The 21,580-nt window shown below is 46.8% G+C and overlaps 1 protein-coding gene across 1 annotated transcript in view; it reads left to right on the plus strand.

Moving 5' to 3' along the window:
- Positions 1 to 21,580, plus strand: part of CSMD1 (CUB and Sushi multiple domains 1) — a gene marked incomplete at both ends in the record, with an annotated part of 1,655,719 nt that overhangs the window by 1,150,236 nt on the left and 483,903 nt on the right. The window contains one exon of the mRNA XM_081269879.1: positions 7,264 to 7,351. Coding sequence (XP_081126005.1) covers positions 7,264 to 7,351 — 88 coding nt within the window. The remainder of the gene's footprint in view (positions 1 to 7,263; positions 7,352 to 21,580) is intronic.

The raw sequence follows: 21,580 nt of genomic DNA on the forward strand, positions 1-21,580 counted from the left end.
TATTAGGGTAGCGAGGTTGACTGAAGAGGCCAGCGAGAGAGAGGGAACACGCCAGGGAGTGGACTTTTATTGGGGAACAAAAAATTCTGGGGAAAATCCCATCGATTGTAGATTAAGGGGGACAGCGTCCCAAGGTCAGGGGTGACAATTGGGTCTTCAGGGGTAGTGGCCAGACACGCCTCCACACGGACAAGCCCTGGGACCTGAGAAGTGGGGGGAAGCTCTGGACACAAGGATGTGTCTAAGCGCCTCTCGCCCAGCCGGGGAGGTAAGTCCAATCACGTGCGCGGAAGGCCTCCCACAGTCCAGTGCTGCAGGTTTCCACTCGAGGACACACGTAGGGGATAGTGAGGGACCAGGCAGGTGGTGGTGGGCAATGATCAGGAATCTTGAAAACAGTACAATGATTCTTTTTAAGCTCACTTATACTGATTTTATATCAGAATATGCTTATTTTATTTAAATAGTAAACATTTGGTTTAATTTGAAGATATGTAAAGAAAACATTTTTCATTTGAACTTTTGCCGCCACAGTGATCTTTCAGTTATTTGGGGTCCTTATAATATACCTGCTTGTTTTTCTCTTTGGTAGCAAAACAGTCTGGGGGGCAATTAGGTTGAAAAGAGTGAAGGTTTTGAATGCCAGCCAAATAATCTTTACTTACTATAGAATAAAGAATCGTTAACTTTCTTTTTAGATTCTAAACAATGCATTTGGGAGACTTCATTGGAATCTAAAATACATTTTAAAAAAATTACTGTAAACTCAAGAGTTTGATTGAAGTCTGTGGCAGCAGGAGTGGAGAACACGGGGAAAACAAGGATGTGTCTAAGCGCCTCTTGCCCAGCCAGGAATAAATAATGGGCATTCCACTAACTGTGCACCATGGTATATTGCAGGGGAAGAGAGGGAAGCCAGAAAATGCCTGGCCCTGTGATGAGCTGGTACCCGGGAAGCCCGGCCCTTAGTGCTCGCTCCGACTGCCATTCCACAGGTCCAAAATCAGATTCAGAAAGGCAAGGTGTTTGTGGGAACTCATTTCTATATAAACCATCCCTTAAAATCCCTAAGGGTGCATTGATAAAAGTTTATCATTCAAATTTCAGGACTTCTTACTTATTCATATGGAGCTCATAGACGTGTTCACTGCTAGGGCTAAAACCACTGATAGAGAGTATAAACATTCCACAGAAACAGAAAGTGAGTTCTGCCGTACATGTCGAAATGTCCCTGGTGACAGGTGAGTGATCATAGTCCTGCTGTCACTCCATGGAGGAAATCCCTAGGCTAGCAGTGTTGTCACTGAAATGGCCATCGATTCCAGCCTCATCTCCTGGGCGGGGAGGGGTGGGATGGACCAGGCTCTCTCTTGATGAGATAAAACCTCTGCCACTCACAAAGGGGAGCTGCATCACACAGGAGTGCCTTGTTCTGTGACAGCACACTGAGTCTACTAGATATCCAAGGAAAAACATGAGGGTCGATTTATTCCAAACTGTGATACAGGTAAGTCTCTATTCCAAGGTATCCCCAAGCACATGCCCCAGAGCGGCAGTTGCTTATCTCCAGGTCGTGGATGGAGGGGCCCTTGCTGGGAAGGCATTTCAACCAGAGTGCATGCTGTGTGTGGAGCAGTCTTCCTCATTATGGTCTCTTCTCCAAAGGTTTACAACGGTTAGAGATTGTCCAAGTTAAAACATATTTGTAGGCTCTAAAGAAATAAGGATCAACAAGGAAATTAAATAACCAATCACAGGAGTCGGGACACTAAAATGCACTGAATGACGGAAAGGCTCTTATTTAGATCACTTATCCCAAAAATAAGCCAGGAATTCACTCAGAATGACACCTCCCTGGGAGACTCAGCGCTCCAGCCCCTACACACTCCATAGCTACAGTTATCCAAGGTGGACCGTGTCCTTGCATGGACAGCATTTGAATCTGGGTTTTAAGGAGGGGAAATTGCTACCAGATGGTTTGAGCTAAAGCCTCATGGTGGATCCACATGGCTTCCCGTGTGTGTCTTTGTTTGAGAACATAAATGAGGACATCTGTTTACTTCCCTCTTTGACCCTCAGTATCTTTTTATTATTAAACAATAAAGTTTGTAAAGGAGATTATTGAAAGTAAAAGTTGTTCTAAGGCATTGGCCTCCTGGGTTCACAGAGCCAGTCACATCTGCTCTGTCTCTCTCTGTGACTGTGACCAGTGTGGAGAGAGGTACCTGGACTTTGCTGTCAACTGGGTCATGAGTCTGGTCTCAGTTTTGTTTTCTATCTGTAGAATGGGCTTGATACTAATATCTCATAGGGCAACTGTATGCATTAAATGTAAAACGTGTGATACTTGGAGTTCTAGAAAATGTCATATTGTTTAGTTTTTGACATCAGCAGAATTCTTCTTAGCACTTATTTGTAATTATTTCCAATTATTCCACCATTGTAAACCTTACCTTCACTAATCTACGAGTCTCGTCGTCTTCATCACACAGAGATGCTTATGCTCCCTGTCTATCCCTAGTCCATTGTGGCCCTACCCTACCTGTGTACTTGTTCCACATGCGTCCAAAGGTTGGCTTTGATTGGCAACCACAAGGTGTCTCCTTGAAGAGCAAGTGCACATCTGGTGAGATATGCATATCCACTTGGACCTGTCTGTTTCTGCATATCTGTGTCTTTTTCTGTCTATTTCTGCAGACCTTGTGAATCAACATGCTTTGGAAGATTCCTTTGAAACGTATATTTCCATGACCAGATTCACCCACCGTTTACAGGCTCTACCTTGTAACTGTTCATGCCTTGCCATTTTGCTCCTGGTGCTAGCCTTAGTCAATGGTGCATGAATATCTATTGAATATTTTCTGTTTAGAATTTTTAACTCCAAAGTTTTGACTAAAGTTTAATGTGCTTATGGATATCCATGGCATATGTCCTGTGAACTTGAAAAGGTAAAAGTCAACAAACTCAGAAGTGGGTGAGGCTAAGCTGGAGGTTCCTCCCTGGGGACCATGGGGGATGGGGGACCCTGCGTGTGGCAGGTGCGTCTCCAGGACTGGTTGGGAGGCTGCAGCGATGGGAGGAGCAGTTGCTGGTGATGTGGGTGAAATAGGTGGTGGGTCTGTGGCTGGTGATGTGGGTGAAATCGGTGGTGGGTCTGTGGCACCCGTCTTCTGCTAGTGTCTGTCCTGTCACTGCGCCTTCTCTGTCCCCTTGTCACTCACTTCCCCCTGCTTCAGAAAACCACCGTACTTTACAACTAGTCACTCACTCATGGCTCTTTTGGTGTCTTCTGCCTTTGGCGATCCTTCCAGGCTTTCTGGTGCATTCTCCGCTCTGACTCTGGCATTATTCTTTTTAAAAGTCCAGAATGTTCTAAGCTAACTTGGATGGATACTTCCAATTTTCCTCTTTTTATTCCTATTTCATGTGAACATGATAGAAAAGGAAAAGTACAAGTAGACCTTTTCATAGCTTTGGTGCTATGACGTGGCCACTTTGAGTACAGAGAATGGAGAACTGCGGCCACACTAGAGGGCTCTACTTCTGGCAGAACAGCGACAGCCGTGCACCCTGAGGAGACGCTGCCATTTGCTGCAGAGGCAGCTGCTTTGCTTGAGGGAAGGTAGGAGTCATTTAGCCAGAAAAGGGGGGAAAAACAAACCATGACTGGGCTTTGAAATTACTAAATCTAAGTGTAAGAAGGAGATCAATTTTAGAGCGTTGGTGGTAGACAGTTGCCTACTAGTTGGGAACTTCCCCGTAGCCTGTGAGACAGACTGTAAGACCCTGGTGTTGGAGAAGAACAGAGCATTAGACAGGGGACACTTGTGTATCTCTGTCTATAGGTCTGTGTCTGTATCGCATCTGTGTCTACACCTGCATGACACCTGTGTGTCCATGCCCACGTATTGTCTATCTCTGTCTGTGTTTATGACTATATGGATGTGGAAGGAGGGAGGAAGTCGGAGGTAAGGGACCTAGAACATGAAATGTCACCATTTTAAACATGCAGTCCTGTGGCTTTGGATCTGTCACACCACTCTGGGTCTGTCACCACCATCTATCTGCAAAAACTTTCTTCACACCAACATGAAGCTCTGTACCCTTCACCCAGTACCTCCCCATCCTCGTCCCCACGCCCCGGGAAGCCTCCGTCCTCCCGTCCAGGTCTCTGAAGCCGACTCCTTTCCACTCACCCTCCAAGCACCCTTGAATCCGCGGCGTGTGTCCTCTGCGGGACAGTGTTCAGTTGAATGTTGTCTTTTGGTCGGGGAAGGAACTGTTTAGGGAGGCCACTGTGGCAGCACAGCTGCACGAGGGCTGGACAGCAGAGCTGCCCCTTGCGTTGCTGGAGGTCGGAGTCTAACGTGCTGGCAGGGTGGTCTCCTCTGAGTCTCCCCTGCTGGCTGCTGGGGCTCTCCTGCTGGGTCTTCCCGTGGCTCTCCTCTGTGTGTTCATGCCGCAGTGTCCTCTTCCTCTGTTAGGAGACCATACTACTGGACGTGGTCCGCCCTCATGGCAACTTCATGAGCCTGCCTGTGAGCACGGTCACTTCCTGACATCCCAAGGTTCTGGGGCTCATAGCTCCCATGTGTAATCGAAACATCTTGTCTGTGACAGGGAGTGCAGTCCCCAGAGTGAGGGCTGGCTGAGGCCCTGACCTCCACCATCCGCCGCGCATGCTGCGTGTCCCCAGCTTCCCCCTTTCCTCCCTGGCCGCCGCACTGTGCTTGGCCATTGCTGCCGTGCAATGACACATTGTGATTCTCCTCTCCCCCTTTCCACATGTCTTAGACACTGTCTTTGCTGTTACCATGGAAACTACCTACAACAACCTAAAATCAGAACATTTTCAATCAATACCAACTTAACTTTAATGCTATACAAAAACTTTGCACCTTCCCCCCCAAGGGCTCTTCCCCCTACTTTATGCAATTGATGTCAGAAACCATGCCTTCCTGCATTACTAATCTATTGGTAGAGATTTATAATTATTGTATGCACTGTCTTTTAAACAGTAAACAAAATAAAATCAGTATAATGCTTAGTCTTACATTTTCCCATGTGTTTTCTTTACTGGAGAAATTTATATTTTCATTTTGTTTTAGTCAGCTATTTCACTGCTGTGACTAAAAGACCCAGCCAGACAATTGTAGAGGAGGGAAAGTTTATTTAGGGGCTCACGGTTTCAGGGGTGTCAATCCACAGACAGCAGACTCCATTCCTGGGGGCTCCAGGTGAGGCTGACCATCATAGAGGAAGAGTGTGGCAGAGGGAAGCAGCTCACTAATGATCAGGAGGCAGGGACTCCACTCATCAAATATATACCTCAAGCCCCACCTCCTCCAGCCACACCCTCCTGCCTCCAGCCACCACTCAATTAATCCCATCAGGAGATTAAGTCACTGATTGGGGTAAGGCTCTCATAAGACGGTCATCTGTTCTCTGAGCCGTCTTGCCTTGCCTCACACATGAGCTTTTGGGGAGCTCCTCACAACCAAACCACAAAGCCTGTGGCCTCAAGTGACTGTCTTGTGTCCTTCTGTTTCAACTTGAAGGACTCCAGCGTTCGTGCAGGGAAGGCCTGCTGCTAAGGAACTCCCTCACTACGATTTATTTGCAAATGTATTACATTTAGAAGACATTTTTGAACTAAAAGAGTATTAAATGAAAGGAGCCAAATTTCTGGTGCCTTGATATGTCATGGGAAGAGTTACTGGAGGTGTCTTTTGTCTACTGTTTTTATTCCAGATGTAGTGTCTCCTGCACCACAGTTACATTTTTCACATGTTTGGACAGATTATAGATCTTCAAAACATGAAAAGTATATCATACAAATGATCTGTCCTTACAATGACCCTGGAATTTCTCTCTTAAAGTGTCCTCTTATCATCTATCTATACTTTTGCTGAGTTAAGTGGAACTTAAATAACAACTTTTGAATGCAAATGATATTAGGATCTAAGAACTATAAGATAACATAATATAGCCTCGTAGACCGTCACTTTGAAGGGACAGTTCTGCTGGATGAGGACTTCTCAGTTAACCGTGCTTTTCTTTCATCTTTCAAGTATGTTGTCATGCTCCATCCAGCCTGCCGAGTTTCTGCTGAGAAGTCTGAGGGTCGTATTGGGGAGCCCCAGTTGGTGGTGCATTGTGCTCTCTTTCTGCTTCCAAGATCTTCCCTTGGTCAAAAACCCCGTTGTGATGGGTCTTTGGGAACTCTCTGGGTTTATCACACTTACATGGAGTTGGTTGAACTCCTTGAATTTGTACATTCTTTCTGGCTACAAATAATAGGATCACCTACTCAAATGGGCTTCAACTGAGGTAAACGCTGAGAGATCGGCTGCATGTTAAGATGGGGTGGGTCCCTTACAGGTGGATGCTCAGCCTCGAGGATGACATAGAGAGTCCTGGTTCCTGAGCTACCTCATCACCTTGCTGCTTCTATCCTTGGACTCCCAACAACAGCACTGAAGTTCAGGTTTCAAAATCCAGGCACAGTGAGGTCAACGGGGTCTCGGCCAGCACCCACGCATGTCTTTCAGAGGCAATCATATGGACCTACACCCACATTCCATCCAGTTGAATTGGCTCACAAGACTCTGTTAGGCAAATTCTGGACAGAAAGAGGGAATTGCCTTGGTTGGACTGGCAAGCTACAGGGGTAGGATGGGTGTTGACGTGGCAGCCGGAATCCAGCATACGAAGGGTCCTTTAGAAGCCATTCGGAGGTAGTGAGGTGCCAGGGAGAGGACACGCTCGTACTTGGAGAGACTCCACAACAAACCTGCACACTGGTGCAGCGAGGCCATTGCTCCTGAGTCCAAGTTCCTCAGCATGGTCAGGTCAAGTTGGGATTCACTAGGAGGCTTTATTTAGAGGCCTTGCACAGACCTTCTGTGTGGTCACCCTCTGTGTCATTGATCCTGGGGATGAGCAAGGCCATGCTCTCCCTGAGTTCCGGTGTCTTTATACCCTGATGTCATGCTTCTGTCTTGCTCCTCAATGTGACATAAGGGTGATTGTAATGAGTACATGCGTTTTTAATTAAGCTTCAGCTTCTCCAGTGGAGGAAAGTAAAAATCAAAGACATTTTCATTCTTTCATTGGAAAGAGTCTCGATTATCAGGAAGGAGAACCAAGTCCTGTTTTAATGGTGCCAAGCTGACTTAATTCTTAGATCACGTATTAAATTCATTCCCTGGGTATTTCCCCAGTGACTGCCCCACACCCTCACATGCCTTCTCTCTGTTACAGTGAGCCAAGGAGGCGTTGCCCTGGTCTCCGACATGTGTCCAGATCCCGGGATTCCAGAAAACGGCAGGAGAGCCGGCTCTGACTTCAGGTAGGAGATCCAGCACTGTGTGAAAGCAAGCTGTCCCTTCACCCACACCCCCGTCATTTTGTTTAACTCTTCTGTCCTTTTAATTTACAGACACAACTGCTTTATTTGCAGATCTCTAAAACATATGCTGGACATTTCCAGATACACCAGAATCGAAACTTTCCAGTATATGAGCCAACAAATACAATTCTTTAAATGTATGTGATCAAATTTGTCTTTAGAGGGATTTTTCTTGTTTTTAGTCTGTTACCATTTGATATTCTAACACTTTTGATATTCAAAAAGAAGGAAAAATTATAGACTGATAATTGTGCCATTAAATAAACTTTCAAAGCAATTAGTGTTAGTGGCAGTCAGTGGGATTGATTCAGAAAATGCGGTGAATCCTTTGACCAGGGTTCTGAGGACCTGGAGCCTTCTCTGGTCGCTGTGGGAGGAGTGCAGCTGGCTCTGCGATCCTGCAACTTCTGCGGAGTCTGGTGTGTGTGTGCCTTAGGTCTGTGTGGTCTCTGGACCAGTCAGTGATTGGAGTAAGTTGAAGAATCCAGGGCCAAGGGGCGAGGATGAATGAACCTTTGCTCCCACGATCGCTCCATTTTGGAGGAAGAAACAAAAGGGTTGGGGCAAAGGATCAGGGCTAGTGACTGAGCAGGCACTGGGGGGACAGTGATGCCATTGGACAGGGAATGGAGCACCGCTCAGGAACCTGGGGAGCTGCAGTGTGTTTAAAAGCAGCAGTGACTTTCCGTTGCCAACAGCACAATGCCATAGACGGGGGATTATAAAATAGCAAAGAAAAGGTTGGTTTCGGTTCCAAGATCTGGAGGCCCAGATTGAGGGGCTGGCCCAGGTGGTGGAGTTCTTGGTAGCAATGTCTTCAGTGCCACTGATCAGCATAGGTCCTTGGAGGCCAGCCTGACTCGGGTCTTACTCAAATGATGTTTTTTTTTGAAGCTGTTCTGCCCCTGGCCAGGAAGAGGGAAGCCAGGGGTGCACACGTGGGCCTGGGTGCACAGCAGATTCGCCCCTGCGACTACCTCAGTCCTTCCCCCATCTCTCTTGTTCCCGTGCCTCCATGTTTGTAGTGATCAAGTGACTTAACACTTCAGACTGACTCAAAATCTGTTACATTAGCTAAAGGTGTGAACTGTTATTTCCATCATCTGTGGTACGGGTTTATGTATTCACACGTCTACATACACACAGCTCGTAGCATTTTCTCTTTTCCTTGCCTGCATGCACTGCCTAGAACCCCTACCCCAAGGTTGACTGGGAATAGGGAGATGTCTGCACCTTATTTCTGAGCTTAGTCAAGAGAAATTCAGGTTTTAATCATAAGTATGGTATCAGCCCAGGGTTCTTCATAGATGCCCTGTGAGGTCCAGGATATAATCTTCTACCTTTAATTTGTTGGGAGTTTGTATTTTTAAATAGAAATAGATAAGATTTTTTTTCTACATCTACTTGGATGGTCTTTTGTTTGTCTAGTTTGTTCATACGATAAATAAATGGATGTTCCAATATTAAAACAACCTGCTTTCTGGAATAGAATTAATTTGGTCATGATGAATTATCCTTTTTAAATGCTATTGGATTTCACTTGCCAAAATTTGTTCAGATTCTTTGCATGTACATTTATCATCGATATGGAGTCTTGTAATTATTTTGTCTAGTTCTGCCACCAAAGTAACACTGAACTCATACAATTAATTTGGAAATGTTATCTCCTCTGGGATATTCTAGAAAAATGCGTATGTGTTTGGTAATTTTTTTCTTAAATGTTGGGAGAATTCATAAGTGAAGCCATCAGGAATTGGAACTTTCTTATGAGCTTAGTTTTTTAATAATTATAAATTCAAAGTATTTTCTACTTAAAGGTCTATTATGTTATCTATTTCCTACTTCAAAGAACCTTAATACTTGGTATCTTTCAAGGAATTTTAAAATTTCATTGAAGTTATTAAATTTACTCCGAAAGCTTTCCATAGTATTTTCTGTACCTTTTAAATTGTGGATGATGCCACAGCTCAAATTCCTGATGTGCATAATTTGTGTTTTTCTTATTCTACCTGATCCATCTGGCAAGCAAAATGTCAATGCTATTGATCTTCTTAAAACAAAGTTTAGTTTCACTGGTTTTCCCTATTATTTGTCTCCAATTTTATTGATTTCTTCTTTGTGTTATTAAATTTGTTTTAATACTTTTTCTGATTATTGTGAGTTTTGTTCTTCTCTTTCAAGTTTCTTAAGTGTGAGGCCGAAATAAGTGATTTAAGTCCGTTTTTTGTTTTTGTTGTTGTTGTTATTTTTTAAATGAGGGTATTTAAATACCTTTGTAGCACTAATGCTATAAATTTTATTCTAAGAACTGCTTTGGCTGCACCCCTTCAATTTTGATATTATGTTTTCATTTCAAATAGGTTCTGTTTTCTTTTATGCTTCCTTTTTTGTTAGAATGCTATTTAGCTTCCAAATGTCTGATGATTTTTCCAAGCAAATTTGTGGTTAAAGAGCAAACTTTGTATATCTGAAGCCCCTTTAAATGTATTGGTAATTGCATTATGGCTGAGCATATGCTCCTTCTTGGTGAATATTCCTGGAACAAAATGCATACCCTGCTGTTGAGTATGCATTCAATCCACACTGGTTGGCATTGTTGTTAGGCAGCTTTGTGTCACTGTGACCAAAATACCTGATAAGAGCAGCTTAGGAAAGGGAACGTTTATCTGAGGCTCACAGTTTCTCTCAGTCCAGAGGTGGCTGGGTCCCTTGCTCTGGGCCAAGATAAGGCAGCACATCATGCAGATGGGCAGGGAAGAGGAGCACTGTCCATTCTTGGCAGCCAGAAAACAGAGAAGGGGAAGAAAGGAGGGAGGGAGGGAGGGAGGGAGAGGAGGGGAGGGTTGAGGAGTGAAGGGGCCCAGTGAAGATGTACCCTTGAGGTTGCAGGCCCAGTGACCCATTTCCTCCAACCAAGCCCTGCCCCACCTGCCTAGTTACCACCCACCCCATTCAGACTTGGGTGATCAGGGTACAGCTCTCAGGATCAAGCACTTCACCTCTGAACATCACTGCACCAACACAAGGACTTGGGGGCACCTATATCTGACACATACAGAGACAGAGATGTATCAAAATCTCCTGCTGAGACCATGAATTTGTGGGTGTCTCCTTGCAACTTCCTTAGTTTTTCCTTTATGCAATTTGAATATGTTAATAGGTAAATGGATTTTAAAATTGCTACACCTTTTGTTGAATTCATATTTTTGACATTATAAAATAATGTCAAATTATTGTTGGTAATATTTTTTTATTCTGAAATTGTACTTGTCAATATTACAAAGCATCTCATCAGAAAAATCTTTAGGCATTGAGAAACTGTCAAGCTCAGGGTGGCAGAGATGATCTTCAAATATTCTAATTTCTACTAGATGATTTTGATTTTGTGATTGGCTACAAATTTTGTCAGTTGTTTCCTTTGAAGTAAAAGACTCATTCATTCTTTTTTTTAAGGAAAATGTCTGACAAATCCTCAAATGTTAGCGGTGATGGTTTGTCAGTAATTCTTTCAGATGAAGTGGTGCTCACTGGGGGAACAGGCAGGGAATCGGGCTCACAGGTCCAATCAAGGCCTGTGTCTTTCCTCCAGACCTCCTCAGGGCAGATGTGCTGTGCAGCCGCGTGCTGAGATGTGATGTGTTGAGATGAGCTGGAGCCATCAGCTCCCCGCTGCCCAGCCGTGTCTCACGGAGCCTGGCCTTCTCTGCTGTTTGGTGGTGCTGTTGCCATCTGTTTCCCACCATTGCTTTGCTCCCTTGGTGAAGATGGCAACAGGAAGCAAAGTCCATGTCGCATGCTCCTATTATTATAATTTTGACTTCCAAGAGCCTCTAAAAGTGCCCCTTTCCAGGGACCAATGGGCCACACCTTGAAAACAGATGTCCTGGGGTGCAAGCTGATTTTACCAGCAAAAAGAATGTTATTGGAGTCACAAGGAAAAATCCAGAATATTTGAAGGAAAATCCATGTTCAGATGTTTGCTACATTGTAACTTCAAAGGAATGGAATGTCCTGATTACTGGCAGTGCCAGTTGTGTGACAATCATGGCGTCAGATGCATAGGCCCTCTATTGATGCGCTGCCGGGGCCACCATCTATTCCCACGTGACAGCAGAACCCAGGTGGTCCTCATGTACCCTGGGGAACACAGCTGTGTGTACAGGTACCCTGTGGCCCTTAGAGCAAAGGACATGTGACTACATCCAGCAAGTAACACGTTCACTGCTGACATTGATGTTCATAACAGAGGAAGAATTCTGAACAGCTTGAAGTGTTTCTGAGACAGTTTTTAATGAAAGGCAATTCTGTTCTTTCTAATTTCTAAATTCTTGTAATCAGAACTAATGACGAAGATATGATCCAAACTAAGGACAGCCACAGTCAAGATGAGTGGATGGATTGCAGTCAGCACTCTGTTTTGTTTGGAAAGAGGTTGCTTTATTATGTTGGTAAATAGTCTTCATCTGGTTTTATTTATATTGTTTATGGAAATCTTTTTTCCGAAGGCAATCTAAATATTAATCTCAGCATTATCTATAAATTATTTAAAGTAAATGAAGCCTAAAACACAAAGCTTTCTCATTTGAACTCAAGTCAGCTTGAGGACAGTCCCCTCTCCCAAAGACAAAGCGTTTGCTGTAGAGCTGAGTTCAAATAGAATGGATGGAATCACCCAGATGGACCACGTGAAGGAAGGGCTGAGCTGGTGGGAGAGGTCATGAGGGGTCCTGGCCACCACTGTTCATCCACTCCCTCTGCTAGAGAGCATCTGTACCTTCTGTCCAGGCAAATATGATGATCTTGATTTTTATAAATAGGTCTCTTTTGAAATTCACAATGTTAACACATCCACACTCTCATCTTGGTAGACAGATTTGAGCTGGATCTTGTTGGCTGAAGCCCCTGTGCACCTTGCTGACCTCTAACAAGGGTAGTTCTAGTGCCTACAGTTTTCCACACCCACTATACCGGACCACCAGATGAGGCGTGCAGGTTGTGGACTCCCCAAAGTCACCAGGTGAAGAGATGGCTGAGAGCCGCACTGGAGCCCAGCATTCCAGCCATGTGTCTGAGCACAGGGGCACTTGTCCCTGACCACCGAGAACAGTTGTCCTGCTGCACACCATCAGGTGCTGCAGATTCTTCATATATACTGCTTCTGATCCTACGATACCTCCTGTAAAAACCTCTTCATCACATTTAACAGGTGCTGAAACTGAATTGAGGGAGCCCTGGATGCTCTGAAAATTGGGCCTCCGGTCTGCTCCTCCCTCCCTGGCACAGGCCCCAGTGCCTGTGTGACAGTCCCTCCCTGTGGTGCGGCCGCTGCTCTCTTTAGTGTCTCATGGCAACGTCGCACTCACCTTCCTACCCAGGATGACTTTCCTTCCTGCCACACCGGCAGCTGCCACACCAGTTGTTCTCCTTGGGGTTCCTCAGGAGCCGAGCAGAGCAGAGCTGTCTGCTTCGGAAACAGACGAGGAGCTCAGATAGGCATGGTCCACAGCCCTGTGGTCCTGCTGGGCTGCTGCCCCTCCTGTGGCAGGGGATGCGCCCTGTCCCCACAGCCCCCTTCATCGAACAGCACATCTGCCCAGGGTGCTTGCTGTTCCCAGGGGCTCCACCCTCTGGCTTTAACCTTCCTGCGTCTTTGGGTTTAGGACACCAATTTATGTTTCCATAATCTCTTTAATTTTTTTTTTAGTTGTAGAGAGACATAATATCTTTATTTATTTTTATGTGGTGCCGACAATAGAACCCAGTGCCGCCCATGTGGAAGGCAAGCGCTCTACCACTGAGCGATAGCCCCAGCCTTCAGCTCTTTAAATCATGAGCTCCTGAAGGAAAGGGGACAGGCCTTATTGATTTCATTTCTCATTACTCTGCCCAGCATAAGGTAGACATGTTCTCTATTGAACTGGGTTAAGTCCAGCTAACAAACCGGTCCCTAGGGATATAGGACCATGGCCTCATTAGGTCTCTGTTAAGCCAATTAAGTTAAACAGGACAGGTCAGGGAGCAGATGAACAACTGTTTAGAGAAAGCATGACCTCTGCCCAGAGCGGGGCTGGAGGCTGGAAGAGTGACAGTTATTACCTAAAAACAAACACTGAGTTTGCATCGTGGATACAGAGACATCAACATGCATGCTAGACGCTTCTGACCCTGCACCTTTCCATCCTTCCTAAAAATAAACTTTATTATTATTTTGTAAATTACTCTATGAAGTTACAGGACATCAAATGGGATTATCTGTCATTGAATAGAAGGAGAAATTGAGGTCCATAAAGGAAACCCCAGGTGGTCATGAGGAGCAGAGTCCAATTAGTGACCACATCTCCTGACGCAAGGCTGCTCTTTCCACTCCCATGGGTGGTTTTCAGCTCCTTACCAGCCGGCTGACAGTTCACCCGCCGGCCCGTCCCTGTGTGGCTCCACACTTCTCCACCCTGGCCCCCCAGTGGCAGCAGAGCCCCCGCCCCTCTGCTCAGAAAGCACAAAGCCTGGCAGATGGGCTGTTGTCCGGGAGGAAGTTGCTCTTCCTTTCCCAGAGGGTCAATTTCCTTGATGCCTCTGAGTCTGAGTGATGTTTTAGGGAGGGAGACGGCAGAAACCAGGCACTTACCTGCCACTGCAGGCTCTGTGGCTGGGGGTCTGAGGGCACCATGTGATAGTGCGTCCTTGGCTGGTGGGGAGGAGAAAGGAGACCGGTCCAGAACCCGCTGGCCATCTACATCCTGTAGGTGTTATTTTTCTTTTATAATTCTTCTTCTTATTTTTTAAACTTATCATAATGGAAAAGTCAATTAGACTTACAAAGTTGGAACAGATTTTTCATTTTTCACGCACCAAGGTCTTTTTACTGGCTCTCCCACTTAGCTCTTCCTTATTTCTAAGTTCAGGATTTTCTCTGTGGTGTGTTGCTTTCCTCATCCCTTCCACAAAGCTGAGGGTGCATTACCTACATTGAGCCTCAAGTCAGGATTGTGGGTACCAGGTACCACCTCCTTCAGGTGCCCATGCAGGCCACCTCCTGACCGTGCTACCTGAAATGGATCTCATGTTCCCCCTCCTCACTGACTCTGAGCTCTCCTTTTACTTGCTAGGACTGGCCACTGAAACTTATGTGCATGCCTCGGTTCACAGGGTTATTTTAATAAGCACAGTGCAGGTTTAGTTACCGCCTCTCTCCATAGGAATGGGACCTGATTTTATCTGCTATCACATTCTCAATGCCGAGCCCTGTGCTTGGCTCACAGCGAGCATTCAGTGATGATGTGTTAAGTCATTTATTTTTACTTTTCATAGGAAGCATTTGCATTCACATTCTGTAAGTGCTAACTGGATATGCAGAATGTTGATTTTCAGGTACATTCTTGGGAATACGATTATTTCAATAAGAGAGCATCTATTCATTCAATCCATACAGCGTATTCGGCACTGAGCCCCTGCTGCGTCCAAGATTAGTTATGCACATCATTGCTCATCTTAATAACGAGAAAGAAATGTGGGTTCTCTCACTGCTGTTGTTAAAATGTCACTGGGTTATTTGGCCTGCACTTTCCTACCAATTAAAAAATCAATTTGCTAATAAAAGAAGATTTTAAAGTTCAGAATAAAGACCATATTGATGTTTCATTTAAATGAAATTTGGGAACTATGATGGAAGCCTTTAGAAACTTAAAAATCACCTAAGCTTTGTTTCATGTTGGAAGAGTTTTCCACACCTCATATCTGATTCCTTTCCACTCAGTGTTCTGAAAATGAAAGTCTAAGAACTGTATTTTGTTTCTGCAAGTCATGCTTGGTCCGTCCATGATTTCCTTGCTACTCAGCTGCACAGGGCGAAAAGCAACCACATGGAGAAGAAAGCATTTCTTTTAGATGCTCCCTGTAAATTAAACCGGTGGATGAAGGTGCACGTGCCCTCTGCTGTGTCCTGCACTTGAATCTGCAATGCCAGTGATCCCGACCTGCTCCAAAGTGTCTTTGAAATTTGAAATTAAAAATTGAGGACACAACATGTTTCTGTGCCCTTACCTGAAGGCAGTCATGCAGACTTCTAAAGGTTCCCTGCTCCAAAGGAAGTGAGCTAGTCTAAGAAAAATGGGTGGCAGTGATTGCTGCTCTTTCAAAGACTGCAGGCTACGTGAAGACAAACCACAGCCAATATTTTCCTGTTTGCACTATTTGAAACCTTTACGTCCCTTTGAAAAAGGAGCACTGTGAATGTTTCAGGTAGCATATATCTGGCTAAAGCTTCTTCCAATAAAGGATCCCCTGGGTAGAACTCCGGTACATTCTCTTTCTGTCTTCTACAGTCTTCTCAATATCTGTAATAGCACATATTTATTTTCAAAATAAAAAGGATCCATTTAAATAATTTTCTGTGAAAATAGATCATTGATACTTAAGTAGATTAATTTGTCAAAAGATGGTTGAAGAATTAATTAGCCCACTGTATCATCTTCATCATAAATGAATATTAATGCTCCTAGAAGTGTCCTCTGTAACCTGGTTCTCTGCTTCTTGGTCCTTCACCTGTGAAAGGATAGGACAAAATAGATGACATCATTACTTCGGGGCCACGCCCTGTGGTGTGGAGCTCTGTGGCTCTAAGTCAGGTTTCCTCCGTGGCCTGTTGTTGAATAAGACTCTGCCCAGCCGGGAAGGTGCTCCTCGGGGGGACCAACAACCCTGAAGCCCAGGGGAGGCATGTGGGTTGGTATCTGGGATGGCACGGAGTTGTGCCCCCTGGGGCCTGCTCCCTGCTCTCTAATTGTCTGATCCTTTAAAAACTCTTTAGCATTGCAGGTTTCTCATTGTATTTTCCTCTCTGCCCCCACCAGCATTCTGTTGAAGGATGGAGGGGGTGTGCTTGCTAGTCTGTACCACACAGGAAGTACTTCAGCTTACCCCAAATATTCTGATTTAATTTGTTAGGAACTTAGCCTGGGAATTAGGATTTTTAAAAAATAATTTGGTTAATATTTTAACTATTCAGTTGCACTTAGATATTTAGGTCATATCCACGGTTTGTGTGTGGATCAGCAGCATTAAGGTCATGCACAGGAGGTGCAGCCAGGACCAGCCTCCAGCCGGAGCCCTCTCATCCTGCCACCTGAAGCTCTGGGCCGTAAAGCAGCCTTCACTTCCCTCTGGCCACGTGCCTTGGTGACTGCTATTCCACCTTCCAGCTCCGGGGATGCATCTGCTCCATAGGTACCTGGCCATCGGCGTTATGATAAGAGCCACACTTTTTGTTAGTAACATGCAGTTGATGACCATTTCCCACGTGGCTTATGTCATTCCTGGTAGGACGGGAGGTGAGCACAGCCCTCGGAGGCTTGCCCTGGAAACTGCATTTGATATCCTGGGAAAGTCTGGAAATCTCATTAGAGGGCCTTTCCCGAGTCTTCTGTCCACTGCAGCTTCTGTGTGTCTGCAGGAGAAACAAGGTTCCAGTTGGTTCTTGCTGCAATAAGGTGGTCCAATCTTAGTGACCTCCCTCACATGATGATCTGGGAAAAACAGTGAGAAGCAAGGCCAGTGGGCAGTGTCCTGGGCAGCAGCCCCCGGGTGCACAGTGCATGGGCAGTGGGCCCAGGAGCCAGGTGGCCCTCCTGGGAGGCACATACACAGGAGCCACTGAGCTCTCTGGGGCTTGTGCCCTGCTGTCCAGCGTGCCTCACAGATGGGTGCCTTAGTGAGGAACAGCTATGTGCTCAGCGCTGACCGTCATGGAGAACAGCTCCTGGTGCTGCTGTAGACCCCTGCTCCCCACTCATCCACAGTTCCAATTAGTATGTTAAAACCACCTTTTAAGTTGATAAAACATTGTTTTTACAAAGGTTTGGAAGAATGTTCTTTATGATGAATGCACGTCATGGCGTAGAGGTTGGTATTGTATTTCTATTGTATTTCTATTTCGGTCAGCTTCTCGCTGCTCTAACTAAGAGACCTGAGAAGAACAAATGTAGAAGAGGAAGAGTTTATTTGGGGGCTCACAGTTTCAGAGGTCTCAGTCCACAGGTAGCAGGCTCCATTCCTTGGGGCTCCAGGAGAGGCAGAATATCATGGAGAAAGAGCGTAGCCCAGGTAGGAGGCTCACGTGATGATGAGGAAGCAGAAAGGGACTCCACTCACCAGATACAAAATGTAACCCCCAAGCCAGGCCCCGGGGACCCCCTCCTCTAGCCGTACTGCACCGCCTCCAGTTAACTCAGTTAATCCTCTCAGGTGACTGATTTGCCGGTTGGGTTAAGGCTGACATAACCCAAACATTTCACCCCTAACCTTGCATTGTCTCATACATGAGCTTTTGGGGAACACCTTACTTCCCAGCCAGCACCTATCACTTATCAAGATCGCTGCCCTTCAGACTCTGCTGCTGCCTGGAGTGATGCTTCTTCCTCCTTGTGGTGGTCGGCCGCCGATTCCCACTGTAATCGGCAGCACAGTGCTGACCCCCTGGAGAACAGAGGGCAAGCGGTGGGTAAGCGGGGGGAGGCACTCATTCCCTGAGCAACGTTTTGGGATCTCTGGGTGGTGGCCTGTGGCAATAGAACCAACCTCAGAGACGCCGGACTTCTAACCTTGCTGGGAATTGCTGGTTACGCGAGTCGATTCACATTTCTGTATCTGTGTCCTAGAGGAAATCCAGAAGGTGGCCGGCTAGACAGCTTTTGTTTTTAGCTATGATCTATTTAAAATAAATCAGAACCCCAATAAATAAGTGAGAACTCAATCAGTCCTTTTGTCCCTCTGTCCTATTAAACACCCTTTGCAGCAGTTGTCTGAAGTTCATTAGCAATGCCCCTCAGCTTCCTCTTCATACAAATGGGAGCAGGCACGTGGGAGGGTCAGGAAACAAGGATTTGTCCATGTTCAGCTTCCCGATGCCCTCCCAGTGTGTGTGTTTGGTGGGCTCCTCACTCCCTTTCCCATACTGGACTTTTGATGAGCACAACCTTGGAATAGCAGACAAGGGCCCCTTTATGCTGCTGAGTCTTTCCTGCCCTCACAAGAAAGCCGCCCTGGCTTGCTCTTGAGGGTCTCTGGAGACTGACACTGTTGCTTGGAGACCTCTTGCTCTGAGGAAATGGAGCCACCTCTGCAAGAGCAGGACAGCCATCATCCTGTGACAGCCTCTGGTGCACAGACCAGCTCTTGAGATCTTGTGCATGGAACAGATCTTAAGGCCACATGAAAAAAGAACCAGAGCTCCCAGGTGGGCTGATCCACCTGTGGGAAGAACAGGCCAACCTGGGCTTGAGCCAGATCAAGAGAGAGAAATACTGCCACACCCAAAGGTGTGTGGAGTCTAAAGAAGCAGAAAACACAGAAGAGCAGAACGGCGGTGGCCAGGGCTGGGAAGGGCAGAGGCAGACGGTGGCCATGTGCAGTGGTGCTGGGTTCATTGTCTCCATTCAGCAAAGAAGTTAAGAACAGGGCACAGAGACAGCAAGCAAGAAGTAGGCTTATTGCCAAGGCAATAGAGATACAGGGACTTCCCCAAAGAGAACCAGCCCAGAGCTGGAAATCCAGAGGGGGAGTCCTGGCCTATTCTTTTGTGGTCTCTGGAATTTCCTCATTTCCTTATCTCCTCCCCCGTCACGATCTTCTCACCATGACTGACTGATGTCCCCTGGATCCACCTGTTTTTCTATTGAATTCCCCACTTGGGAGCACACATACGTAAGTGTCTGACTGACTGACTGGGTCCCCTGTTTGTGTCCACACGCAGTTTCGTTAACCAGGCACTTGAACTCCTCAGAAGACCCTCTCCATGCTCCTCTGCTCTGGCCCTGGGCCGCGCCTCTTGCAGGAAACAGTGATTGAGGAGGTGTACAAGCAGCACTCAGAGACAGGCTGGTAGGCCCAGAGGAAGACAAACTCCAGATTCTGAGCCCTGATCCACACTTTCTCACAACATTCACAGGTTATTTGGGTCATCTTAGACTCATCCTATCAATGGAGCCTTTTTCCTCTTTTAAAAAAATTCCTAATCCATGTTGCTGAAGGCCTCATGCGGGGTCTCTAAGGTAAAGCTTGCCTACAGAAACAGATCAGAAGAAAGGCTCTTTTCACAGGCACCCTTAGCTCTCTCGTCTTTGAAAGCCTGGCACAGAGGGAGTAGTCAGACTCCTAGGGCAGTTATTTCCAATCCAATCTAAGAGGTAGGGCCGTGGTGAATCAGGGTTCCTGGAGGAAGGCTGAGCGGGGAGGGAACTGACCCTTTCCCAAGGAATGGTTTCTTGCCATATCATTTTTAGGATTTCATTCACAACCAGGGCCGGTTTGGCCGTCACACATGCTCCTCTCCGTCTTGCCCTGACGGCCTAAGACCTTCTGTATCTGCTCAGTCCAAGGTGCATTGCAGCCTGGTAGGACGAAGGCCTCCAGGGATCTGATGCTTGGCATACGGACTGTAGTTAACAGCTCGATACTGTTTCCTGGAATTTTAGGGAGTGGGCTTCAGCTCCCTCGCTGTGAGAGAGGATATGAGAGGTAGGAGTGCTCCCTGGCTGGACTGTGGAGACCATTTCGCCAGGTACATCAGCACACCTGTGCACAGCTCCCACACAGAGGCCCAGCCCACCTCAGGGGGTTAGCTGTTGCGTCTGAAGTCAGCTTTGCTTTTCATCATTCTTCTCAAAGGAAGGAAAGGGCAGGCAGGACCACCACCTGTGGCATCCTTGGGGGTCAGCTTCATAAGGTCACCCTCCTCTACTCCAGTCCTGGAGAACTGCAGGTGCTCTTGTGACATAAGGGTACCAGAAGAGCATCAGGAAGGATCGACTGCTGTGGGTGTGGCGGGTTGGCAAAGGCTCTGGAGATCGCTGCAAAGCTGGGGCCTCGGCTGGGAAGGCAAGGGTCCTTCCATGTTGAGATGTGGGTGGGCCCCAGCAGAGAGAGGAGCAGGTGTGGAACCCGAGGAGAACCAGCCTTGCCTCTGTCCTCAGTCACAAGGGGCAGTGAGGGCTGGTCTCCATGGCAGGACATCAGAGCAGATGGGCCAACTAGCAAATACACAGCTGCAGGGACTGAGGGGCCACATCTCTGCCTTCAGAGGTTGAGCCTCTGTGTCTGCACAGCATGGTGTGATATTCACATCAAACTCCCCAGGACGCTTTCTTTTTTGCTATCCAGTACCCCTAGCTTGCCTTTCTCTCAGATTGACTTAGTCCTACCTACCTTCTTTAATATGAAAAGTAATTTAAGGTTTTATTTCTATAATGACACAAAATTGATATCAGAGAAGAAACTGTACTAAGAATTCAATCAATTTTGGAGGTGGGGGTTGGGTTGAAGTAGATCAAATGGTAAGGAGCAGAGATTTGCAAATAACTAGAAGCGGTGTATTCAGGATTTTAGGAAGTCTGAGCAGGAAGCTGTCTTTCTTGGCCACAGGACCTTACCACACAGTGAGGAGAGCATGGGCTAATGGCTTAGCAGAGCTGCATTTATTTGCAGTATTTACACAGCCAGGTCACCTGGTGAAAGTGATTCCAAGTCCTGGCATTGGTCATCCGATCAGAGTCCCAGGAGTCTGGGATTTCCTGCCAGTCATCTGAAGGCAAGGTCTTAGGGCATCTCAGGCCCAGGCAGCAGGAGTGAGGAAGTGGAGCCAGGCAGATGGGAAGGGAGCTGTAGACAGGACACTCTCAGCCAGCCACTCCGTCCCTGCTCAGCTGACCTGGCTGAGAGACTGGCCCCGGTGCCTGCTGCTGGCCTCCTCCTGCCCCTGGTTCCATTGTCAAAGTGCCCCCATGGCACTGACTCCCCTGCATTCCTGAGCTGCTGACCCCACCTTCCCTGTAGCCGCTATGAAACCCAGAACCCCCACTGACAGGCTCAGCCAGCCAAGCTGGCTGAGGGGCTCCTGCCAGCAGAGGTCTTGTGGGCTTCTGACCCTGGCTGACATCAGCTGCTCCAGGGCCCAGGAACAGAGTGGGACATTGGGGGGACAAGCAGGGCACAGGAGTCACTGGGGAGGGCAGGCATGTAAACCAGGCCCAGTGCAGCTGGGTTTGCAGGACCTGGCTCTGTGCTGACTTCTGTAGGCACCATGTTCCTGTCCTTTGTGATCCCTTCTGGATGTACCTCTGGACGTCACAGTTTGTGGCGGGTGTGTCTTCGTGTGCGCCTGCCCTCCTGGTGTGTTCT

This window comes from Spermophilus citellus (assembly GCF_964194105.1).
Source record: "Spermophilus citellus genome assembly, chromosome: 16".
In the NCBI taxonomy this organism is placed as follows: domain Eukaryota; kingdom Metazoa; phylum Chordata; class Mammalia; order Rodentia; family Sciuridae; genus Spermophilus; species Spermophilus citellus.